The 10,952-nt window shown below is 50.8% G+C and overlaps 2 protein-coding genes across 2 annotated transcripts; one reads left to right on the top strand and one right to left on the bottom strand.

The window, feature by feature from the left end:
• The first annotated feature begins 484 nt into the window (after positions 1-484).
• On the top strand, positions 485-4,810 carry Eras (ES cell expressed Ras). The gene is made up of 2 exons (XM_021153734.1): positions 485-623; positions 3,873-4,810. The coding sequence occupies exon 2, from the start codon at positions 3,911-3,913 to the stop codon at positions 4,592-4,594; it is 684 nt and encodes a 227-aa protein (XP_021009393.1). The 5' UTR covers positions 485-623; positions 3,873-3,910; the 3' UTR covers positions 4,595-4,810.
• Pcsk1n (proprotein convertase subtilisin/kexin type 1 inhibitor) lies at positions 4,676-9,246 on the bottom strand. The gene is made up of 3 exons (XM_021153733.1): positions 9,030-9,246; positions 6,577-7,043; positions 4,676-6,183 (listed from the first exon to the last, which is right to left on the bottom strand). The coding sequence occupies exons 1-3, from the start codon at positions 9,141-9,143 to the stop codon at positions 5,988-5,990; spliced, it is 777 nt and encodes a 258-aa protein (XP_021009392.1). The 5' UTR covers positions 9,144-9,246; the 3' UTR covers positions 4,676-5,987.
• Positions 9,247-10,952: the final 1,706 nt, after the last annotated feature.

The following is a 10,952-nucleotide window of genomic DNA, read 5'->3' as shown; positions in this document are numbered from 1 at the left end:
TGCTCAGAATTCTAGCCTGTGATTGTCATAGCTGCAAGAGAGTCTGAGGGATTTATACTTGCACTTCTGCTTCAGATAAATTCTTTCTGTCCTCAAAAAAAAAAAAAAAAAAAAAAGCCCGCCCTTTGCTAATGTTTCCCTTCAGAATGCACCCAACCTACCGCATAGATACCCAGAAACCCAGCTGAAGTTGTATACATTCCCTGGGTCAAAAAATACAAAATGGTTTCCAAAATGTGGCCTTCCAGATCAAATCCTGACACAGCACTATACACTCCAAAGTGGGGTCTTCCAGGTTAAATCCTGACACAGTGCTACACACAAATGGCCCAAGCGGAACCAACCCTACTGCGGTTCAGGCGAAGGAGGGGCGGGGCAGAGGGGGGTGTGCTGTGTAGAGAGGGGCAGGTGGAGGTCCCGCCCACATTTGCTCCTACATTGTGCGATGGGTGAGGGGAAAAGCAGCAGGGTGGGGGTGGGGGGTCAGGGGTCGGGCAGGTGGGAGGGGGAAGCTCACATCTCCGCCCTCTGGTGCCGCTGGGGGTAGGGAGCATCCTAACCCCCAACTGTCCGGTCAGATCCGCCTACTGCCCCTCATCAGACTGCTACTCCTGGGAGCACAGGTAAGCCGGGCTCTGGCGTTCCTTAGGTCGGACATCTTTCTCAGCGCGGGATTCCAGGGGCAGGGGCGCCGCCTTCCCCATCCCTGCCTCATGAGGGGAGTGAGCCTTGCACTCCACTCGGTTCACTTAATTGAGTGCTAGCGCTGAGCGGGAAGCAGACTTTCTTGAGGTAGGAAGAGGAGAAAGGAGCATTAGGGCCACCGGTCTTACTTGAGTCTGAAGTGGAATACAGGAACAGGTTAGGGTTACTTTTCCCCTTTTCCAACCCCGAGCTTTACACCTGACTCTGACACGGAAAAGCATAGAGACCAGGCGAGTTGTCCAAGTTAACCCAAGGAACCTACAGGGTCTCTTATTTGGAGCGACTCCGTACCGGTCCCTCTCTCTTTGACCCTATGTGCCCAGCCTGCTTCTGCGTGCCTTCCTGGGCTCCTGCCTTCCTGGGTCAGAGACGCAAGTCCAGAAGACTGATTCAAGCTGCTCAAAGCCGCTCAAAACCACAAGGTCGCTTGAGTTCTTTGGGGGTGCTCCACATAGGGGCTCTGTAACTTGAGCAGAAAGCTGAGGTACCTTTTGTGGTGTCTGTACCATGCCCGCCTGAAGCCGGTCCCCGTTTAGTGTGACCAAACTGAGGACTCACTCAGCCTCTCTCTAAACGCCAGTACCTTAGGGAGGCGACCTTCTTATATTTATCCCCACCTCCCATCATAGCATTCCCCAGATTTGCTGCTGCTCTCGTCCCAAATCTTGAAAGGGAGCTGTTCGCTTCCACTTTCAGAGTATATCGGAATCTGACCTCTCTCTCCTTTTCACAGGCTCTACTGCCACCCCCGACCCGCCCTTGGATTCTTTCACTACCCAGGGCCTCCTCACAGAGCTCATCCCAGTTCTTTCTCTGATCGAGCCTCCACAGACTCTTCCCTGTCGACGTTCCCAAACTCTGAGGTACTCCAAAGTTCTATTCTCTGGCCACTTCTCTCCTCACCCCTGTGCGGGCAAGCACTCTCGGTGGCCCTTTCAGAGGGTCTTCCCCCAACCCCCGCCACGCCTCACTATCCTAAACACTGCCGAATCTCCTCGGGACCCCTGGAACCCACTACCTGCCCCTGAACTGTGGCTCCTCCCTCCGAGCCCCTTCCCTTTTCTAGTGAAAACAGGATATGGAGGTGCATTCAGTGAGTTAATGACTTGCTAGTAATAGCTAACACAAATTGAGCACCTGCTGTGTGCCTAACCCTCTTCTACTATGCAAGATAATTTGCTTACTTATCATATTTATTGTCTCTCTTTTCAACCAGAATCTCTCTTGAAGGCCCCTGGAGTTGAGTCTGTTTTGTTCTGGGCTGCATACAGGGAGAGTTTTTAGAAAGTTAGCTAAGATTAAATAATAAAATACCTAACTTTGAGAACTTGTTATCTGGTGCCAAACAACGTGAGATTATAGAGTGTGGAATAGAACATAAAATGTAGAAGAAAGCGATCGGTTCACAGCAGTTGCAACTGGTTTTGTTGGGGGCGGGGTTGTTTTGAGGTTTTAGTTGCTATTGTTGGTATTTATTTATTTATTTATTTATTTATTTATTGAGTAAAGGCCTCACTCAGTATGTAGCCCTGGCTGGCCTGCAACCCACAGAGATTCACCTACCTCTGCTGGAATAAACCTGTAACCTTGGAATCTAGCAAAAGAACTTAGGTTATTATAATCGATATTATCGTTATTATATTTAATATTTTAATTTATTTCGTATCTTTATCATTATTACCCACTGAGCCATCTTGCTGGTCCCGTGCCTGATGTTAAGTCAGACTGAGGATTGAGACCGGAACTCCATGCAGGCTAGATAAGCGGTCTAGATAAGGCCCACACCTCCAGTCTTGCTTTGCCTTTTGTGCATCTCCACGTCCCTGCTCGGAAGAGGTGGTTACTAGACTGGCTGATTTGTTTTGCTTTTTTTTCCCCCCTTTTGAGATAGGATCTGGCTTCCAACTTGTTACGTAACCAAGGGTGACCTTGAACTTCTGATCTTTCCTCCCTGACCTGAATCCTGGAACTATAGATGTGAGCTACTCTGCTGTTTTTGAGGCGCTGAGAATCGAACTCAGGGCTCCATGCATGCATCTTCAACCTTGATCTATTATCTTTCTACATAATTCTTTTAGGACATAAACCCCTTGGGTGGGAAAGTTCCAAGCAGCCAATCACCAGACAGGCGCTACTGTGCCAAGTTGGAGTTCAGAAACAAAATCTCACTCTCCTTGTGCTTAAAGATACTTTTCCAGGAGATAATGATGTTTAAAAATTTAAAAACTTCCTCCCATTCGACTATAGTGATAGTTACACAACTCGTGAACATCCACAGTTCACCGAATCACACATCCTAAAAGGGTGGACTTCATAGGATTCATGTTCATATCAATGGGAGCACTTGAAAAATCCCAGGACAGGCAAGATGGTTCAGAGATAAAGGTGTTGCCACCAAACCCGACTCCCCTACTACCATAGAAGAGAACCTACCCCCATAGGTTGTCCATTGACCTCCGTACAAATGCTATGGCACACTTACACCACCCCACCCCTGGAAGGGTTAAATTGCCCTCATCAACCCAAATCTAACCCTCTCATGTGCAAAATAAATGCAATTTAGAAGTTATTTGTCAAGCCGGGCGGTGGTGGCGCACGCCTTTAATCCCAGCACTTGGGAGGCAGAGGCAGGCTGATTTCTGAATTTGAGGCCAGCCTGGTCGACAGAGTGAGTTCCAGGACAGCCAGGGCTATACAGAGAAACCCTGTCTCAAAAAAAAAAAAACAAAAAACAAAAACAAAAAACAAACAAAATAAAAACCTAAAAGTTGTCATTTAAAAAGCATGCGTGAAAAAAAAATAGCCCTGCTTGGTGCTGAAGGAGTAGCTTCACACTAGAGACTGGGGGGTTGCTCGCTAGGTTTGTCAAAGGAAAAACTGCCCTCTAGCTCTATAGGAAAGAAGAGGGGAGCGGGGCTTGGTGGCAACACACCTGTAATTCTAGCTCTGGGAAGGCAGAAGCAGGGGGTTGCTGAAACTTTAAGGTCAGCTGAGCTGCAGGACAAGTTCCAAGCAAGTCAGAGCTCCTGGTTAAGACCTTGTCTACCCCCCCACCCCACCCCCCACCAAAGTAAGGAGAGGAGAGTTTTTACTTAACCATGTTGATTCAGTGGCACCTGGGGGGTCTCCTTTCTTTCAGCCAGTCTCACCTGATTTCTCCTTTACAGCACCTGCTCTTTACACCTCTTCCTTGAGCTGCTGGGGAATGGCGTTGCCTACAAAGTCTAGCATCTTGGACCTGAGCTCCAGCACCCCATGCACCAGATCCCCAGAGGAAAGTCACGAGGCTTGGGCACAGTGCAGAGATGCTGGCAGGCAGCTACCCGAGTACAAGGCAGTGCTGGTGGGTGCAAGTGGTGTTGGTAAAAGTGCTCTCACCATCCAGATGACTCACCACTGCTTCGTGAAAGACCATGACCCCACTATCCAGGATTCCTACTGGAAGGAAGTGGCCCGGGACAACGGAGGCTACATTCTAAATGTTCTGGATACATCTGGGCAGGATATTCACCGGGCTCTGCGTGACCAGTGCTTGGCATCTGGTGATGGTGTGCTGGGCGTCTTTGCTCTTGACGACCCCTCGTCTCTGGACCAGTTGCAGCAGATATGGTCTACCTGGACCCCTCACCACAAGCAGCCTCTGGTACTAGTGGGCAACAAGTGTGACCTGGTGACCACTGCTGGAGATGCTCATGCTGCCGCAGCTGTCCTTGCTCACAAGTTGGGGGCCCCCTTGGTGAAGACCTCAGCCAAGACACGGCAAGGTGTGGAGGAAGCCTTTGCCCTGCTTGTCCATGAGATTCAGAGGGCCCAGGAGGCTGTGGCCGAATCAAGCAAGAAGACCCGACACCAGAAAGCCGTGTGTAGCTGTGGCTGCTCTGTAGCCTGAAGATCTTTGTCTAGCAAATTGACCCTTGTCTCATGTCAAGGTGACAATTCTCTTGTAATAAGATTCCCCTCTCCGACCAAGTTACCACAGACATCTTTTTATTGTCATTTGGTGACAAGTTACGTGGTAACGTCGGACATCCCTCGTTGACTGTGTTTTATGAAATTCTATGCAATATTAAATAAATGTTCTCAGGATTCAAAGCTTCCTTTATACTAAATCTTTGTTTTTCTTTTCTTCTTTCCTTTTCTGGAGACAGGTTCTTACTATGTAGCCCTGCTGGAAATTCAAGAGATCTTCCAGGATAGCCAGAGCTACAATAGTGAGACTGCTTCCAAAAGGAAGACAAAGTTGAAAACTCAGCAGTTAGGATTTTTTTTTTTTTTTGAAATAGGGTTTCTCCATGTAACTCTCCTGGAACTCATTTTGTAGATTACTCTGGCCTTTAAGACACAGAGATTTACCTGCCACTGCCTCCAGTGTGCTGGGATTAAAAAGACATGTACCACCGGGCCCAACAGCAGTTAAGAATATTTTTAAAAAGAAGGAGCCAAGTGTGGCAGTCACCTTTAATCACAGCTCTCAGGGAAGCAGGCAGATGAATCTCTGAGTTTGAGGCTAGCCTGGTGTACCGAGTGAGTTTCAGGACAACCAAGATTACATATTAAGACTGGGGATCAATTTTTTTTAATAGGAAAAAAAAAAACCTTGAGAAACCGCCCAACCGTGCTTTGGATACACCTCAAAACAAACAAAACAACCTCCTTCCTTGTCCAACACAAGACAGTGACAGGAAGGGTAAGAAAAGACTATGAAGTGCAAAAACTTGCACATACTGAGGATATAGAACAAGTGGCCAGGGCAAAGGCCATGGTTGGAGTGAATATTCAGAGCCCTGTGTAAGCAGTGCTTGGCAGTTGCTGATACAGTGCTGGATGTCTGTGATCCACCTGGGGCCCTCACAACAAGCCTGGTCCTGGCAGACCATGAGTGAATTCATAGCCCCTTGGCTTAGTGCTGTGGACCCCGGCAGACGCTGAAAGAAAGCTCAGAGCCTCCCAGGGAACCCGCCTCAGTGAAGCCTAGAAGGGTAGCCCAGGCACCTGGTGAGACCCGCAAAGTCCAGAGGAAGCAGGCATGTATTCCTCACCAGTAGAGGTCCCAAACAGTACTGTGCTGTCCTCAGTAGGACAGCCACTATTCCATTATCATTGTCACCCAGCCCACCGGCCCCCTAGTACAGGGCGCTCAGACAAACAGCTGCTACAGGTGGCATTTATTGAGGGCTCAGGGGATGGGAGGTCGCCGGGGTAGGCAGCCTTGGACGTGCTGGCAGGGAGTCAGGGTTGCTGGGGCGCTCCTGGGTTCCAGGGCGTGCAGGATGCAGCAGCGCTCAGGGAGGCAGGAGGCGGCGTGCAGGCGCCTGGGGCGAGGGGTTCTCCAGGCGTTTGACGCGTAGCAGAGCCCCCAGTACGTTCTCAGGAGGCACCTCGGGACCCAAATCCTGGTCCACAGATCGGCGGAGGCGGCGCGGGGCAGGAGCAGCCTCTGGCTCCGAACTTCCGGTGAGGATCCGCCCTAGCAAGTACCTGCAAGGAGAGCAGAATGCGGTCAGGATGTATTTGTCATCGCTGTGGTTCAGAACCCGAACAAGGCAATTTTCGAATTCCGTATGGCTTGTAACCCTCACTCGAGCCTGCGGAACTCACCACTACTTTCCAAGGAAGTCAGAGGTCCCGGCCTTCCATTCCAGAAACTGCCCACCACAAGGACCACTTCCTGCAGAAACCGATCCACCACCACCACCCCGGGGAGCCCTTACTCCTGCATTGTCCCACCAGTCAGGGGTTCCCGGGCTTCCGTCCCCTTGTACTCAGGACCCGCGACCTCACTTCTCAGGCTCCAGCGCAACACTTTGGTGATTTTACCCCCAGTGCATGAAGCCCTCCACCCTTGCCCTCCCTCCCCCTTGGTCCCCGCACCTCAGCAGCTCAGGGTCCACGTCAGGAGTCTCGTCGCCGGCATCCTCGACGTCTGGGCCGGTGGGGCCATCATCATACACTGGGGGCCGGGGTCGCGGCGCAGCGGCAGGGGCGGGGACAAGTTGGGCTGCCAGAGCGGCCGGGTCTAGGCGAGCTCGGAGCAGAGCACGGGCGAGCTGTGCAGCTGGAGCGTCCGGGTCATCGTCCGGGGCCAAGGGCGGGTCCGAGGCACGTGGAGAGCCCCAGGCGCGCAGCAGCTGCGCCAGGACACGCGCCTGCTGATCCTCAGCCTCCTGCGCCTCAGCACGCGCGCGTTCCTGTCTCTCGGCCTCCAGCAGGTGCGCCAGCGCCCGCGCCAGCTCCTGCACCGCACCCGCCGCCTCTCCTCGGGGCACGGCCCGACGCAAGCGGAGGGGAGTGCTCGTCTCCGCCAAGGGCGCGGATGCTGCGCTCAGACTGCGGGGCTCCTGTAAGAAGATGGGGTGAGGGAAAAAATATCGTCATTGTCTGGCCAAAGATGCACAACTAGGGGTGGGGCTCCATGGATTTTCAATGACCAACTCATTCACTGGGCCCCTCCAAAATTCCTATTGTGTCTAAGGTCCCGGGAAACCGCTAAATATCTCCAAGGGCACTTCAGACCACTACAACACCTCACACAATCTCAAAACTTGTCCTGAATCCTCTGGATGCTATGCTGTTACCGTTAGTTTCTTTTCTCCTCTTCGTTTTTTTTTTTTTTTGGGGGGGGTGGTGGTGGGGGTGGGGCAGGTGCCAGGTTTGGAATAACACTACAACATTTCTCTGTTGGAAATTAAACTTGTAAAAATAAGCCAGGTGTGGGAGAGTTCACGCCTTTAATTCCCAGCCTACGCAGGCAGATCCCTGAGTTTCAGGCCAGCCTCCTCTACAAAGGGAGTTCCAGGGCAGCCTGGACCACAGAGAGAAATCCTATCTCAAGAACCAAAACAAAAAAAAAATTGCAAAAATCATTTTGAAAGAGAAATTGCCTATGTCTCGAGAGAAGAATGGGTTGGGTGTTACAGTCAGCCTGCAGGATGTAAATTTTTGAAACATCACAGCAGCATTTTTATAACAGCATAAAGTAGGGGGTGGTGTGAAGGAAAGAACAGCTCAGAAATGAACAATGACTTAGTAGGATAGGATACTCATGATGCACACATGGGAGATGATAATGCGCACCAATAAATTAACTATAACTGTACACTTCAATATAAATGAATCTCTCTCTCACACACACACAAAGGCAAATTCTAGAATCCCACTGCAGATGACCTAAGTCTATCAAAGCCAAGGACTTCTTAGTGACCCCTAGTGACCATCAGGAAGCAGATGCCTAGCTTGATTGCATTTCTCGGATGTTCCAGAAGCAGGGGGAACGAAACAATGGGTCGTTTAAAGATGAGCTGCAAAGCAAAGAACGGACTCAATGGGCGGAAAACAGGAGGTAATGCCTATGGGGGGCGCGAGGCTATCAAATGGTTTTTAAAATTCTCCTCTGATCTCTCAACAGCTTTGAAGAGGTAGAGGAGCAAGCTGCTCCATGTGCCCTTGATCAGCACCCACCACCCTCAGCGCCGGGGAAATCACCCACCAGCAATCCCTACACACACACACAGCCCTTAAAATGTCACACATGTAACCCAACACTGCCATATCCACTGCGAGAAGTGGTCTTTTTTTCATGCCTGTGTGTACATTCCTGTTGGCGAAATGATCTTCAGTTACTCTACCTGAGCCAACCAAGGACATGCATCGTCTTTAAAAACACAATGCAGAGACATCATGGCTTCTTTCCCTGCAATGACACAGCTCCACAGAGAAGAAGAAGAAAAAGGAAACTGTCTCGTGGATGCCCTTGAAGAACCCAAGTACTCAATATGTATGTACCCCAAGGTACAAGGACCACTCCTTCCAAAATGAAAGCAAATGAACACAGAAACACACAAGTACACAGGAAGATACGCCCATAGACTACGTCACCACCCATAAGAATTCACAAATACACACACGGTACCACTAAGAAAGCAACCAGGCCCACAAAAAGTCAACCAGAAGCATCCCCAGCATTGTAGGGCATTCAGGGGCAGTCAAACCAAAGGTCACACTGAAAGCAAACAATGCCTATACACTTCGGTCATCACATCACAGGCTTAGATATCTTTTCTGAATACACCCTAGTGCCACGGACAGCTCCATAGGCCACCCGTGGATCGAGATTAAACCAGGCCCCAGATGCTGAGGGATGGGCAGGGAGCCCTGAACATCATCCTCACATCCTGGAACTGCCCCTGGCCTGCGCTGGGGCTGTCAGCTGCAGCCCAGGTCACCCTAGCCAAGCCCTATGCGCATACCTGTGAAAATACCTCATTAACACTTTCCCCCATCTTCCTCCCCACCCCACCCCCACCCCCTGCTGACTGAGGTCGCACCTTCACGGGCCTCGCTGACAGGGTTGGGGGCAGCCTCAGAAGGCCCAAGAGCAGCAGCACCAAAATGCCGACGCCCCCGGCCCTCGGCCCGCAGAGCAGTGGCGACCCCGCCATGCTGCCCCAACGAGCCGGGCTCCGGACGGGCGGACTGGCTGTCAAGTGCGCAGCGATGGGTATTAGGCACAGCAGCGGCGCTCTGCGGCTGCGCACATCCAGGAGCCTGCCCCCCCCCCCGCCGCGTCCCCCGCCCCCCCGCCCCCCACCGTCTCCTACTGTACGCAGGCGCAGAATTAGGGCTCTGGCCTTCTCTTCATCCTGCGCATCGCCATGGAGATGTCCAAGGGGCAAAGTGGAGAACAGAAGTCTGCACTGGCGGTTGCCATGGCAGTATAAGGGCAGTTGCTAGGGCAATAGACCTTGCTGTTGAATTACCAGACAGAGAAGGGAAATTGACTCAGTGGGCTGAAATCAGGTTCTGGTCTCTGTCCTTGGGGAGACAACAGACTATACTCTTGTTTGATGGATAAACAATTACTGGCTGCATGCTGTGGACCACGATGTTCACAGAGAAATGAACCCAGATGACATGGCCATGGGCAGCTCAGTTCAAATTGCTATGGATTAGCCTCATGCCAGAATAAAGCTATTACTAAACAACTGCAACCTCAGAATGACACTTAAAGATCTACAGGCATGATATTAAGTAGGAGCTTACTAGATGCTCCCTTCATTTCTCTCACTGTGCTCTCCTTTCCACAGGTATGCTGTGGCAATTGTGCACCCCTACTCACACACAACAAATATGTAAATGTTTTTTTTTAAACGATACAACAAAAGGTTGAAAGAGCCAGACCTGGTGGCACAGGCTTGCCATCCCCAACCACTTGGGAGGCTAAAAAAGAAGGTTCTCAAGTTCAAGGCCTGTCTGGACTACATCTAGTTCAACAGTCTAGGGATGTAGTTCACCTGGTACAGTTTTTGCCTAGCATATACAAAGCCCTAGGTTTGATTCCGGGCACCCCATAAACTGGGTGTGGCAGTGCAGCCCTCATCTATGATGTAGCCTTCTTTTTTCCTTTGAACAGTTCTCTACATAGCCCCGTGGCTGTCCAAGAACTTACTGTGTAGTCCAGGCTAGCCTTGAATTGACAGAGATGTGCAGGTCTGCCTCCTGAGGGCTGGGATTAAAGGCATAAAATGCTGTGCCCCACACAAAGCAGGCTCTAGACCAGCAAAAACACACAAATAGTTTAAGGCCAGCCTGTACGATGTAATGAGATCCTATCGCAAAATCAAAAGTGAAAAAGGGGGATTTGAGTCCCATCAAAGGGGTCTTGCCTAGCACGAATCCCCAGTGGGGCAAGAGGGAAGGGGGCTGGAGAGAGAAGCCCAAGCTCTGTGGTAAAGCATAAACAAGAGTTCCATGCCACCGCCAAAGGAAGAGACAAAACGTCCCCAACACAGGTATGGTTGGCACATTCCTGTAACCTTCCTTGGTACCAGGAGGCAGAGGCAGGAGGATCATAAGTTTAAGGTCAGCTTGGGCCACACGGGGCGTTCAGGGATATCTAGCAGCTAGATAATGTCTCAATCAGGAGAGGTAGAGTGGGGTAGAGATTATTCGTAGAGCACGTTCATGCTTGGAGTTCACCAAGAAAAATGGAAATAAGACAAATAAATAAAATAAACCATCAGCCGGGCATGCTATCACTGGCCTTTAATCCCAGCACTCAGAAGGCAGAAGCAGGCAGATCTCTGCTGAGTTCCTGGTCAACCTGGTCTACAGAGAAAATTCCAAAGCTGGGCTGGAGAGATGGCTCAGTGGGTAAGAGCACCGACTGCTCTTCCAAAGGTCTTGAGTTCAATTTCCAGCAACCACATGGTGGCTCACAACCACCCGTAGTGAGATCTGACGCCCTCTAG

Source organism: Mus caroli, chromosome X (assembly GCF_900094665.2).
Source record: "Mus caroli chromosome X, CAROLI_EIJ_v1.1, whole genome shotgun sequence".
Lineage (NCBI taxonomy): Eukaryota > Metazoa > Chordata > Mammalia > Rodentia > Muridae > Mus > Mus caroli.
Note: the sequence above shows the minus strand (reverse complement) of the source record. Positions and strands in the feature narration are given on the sequence as shown.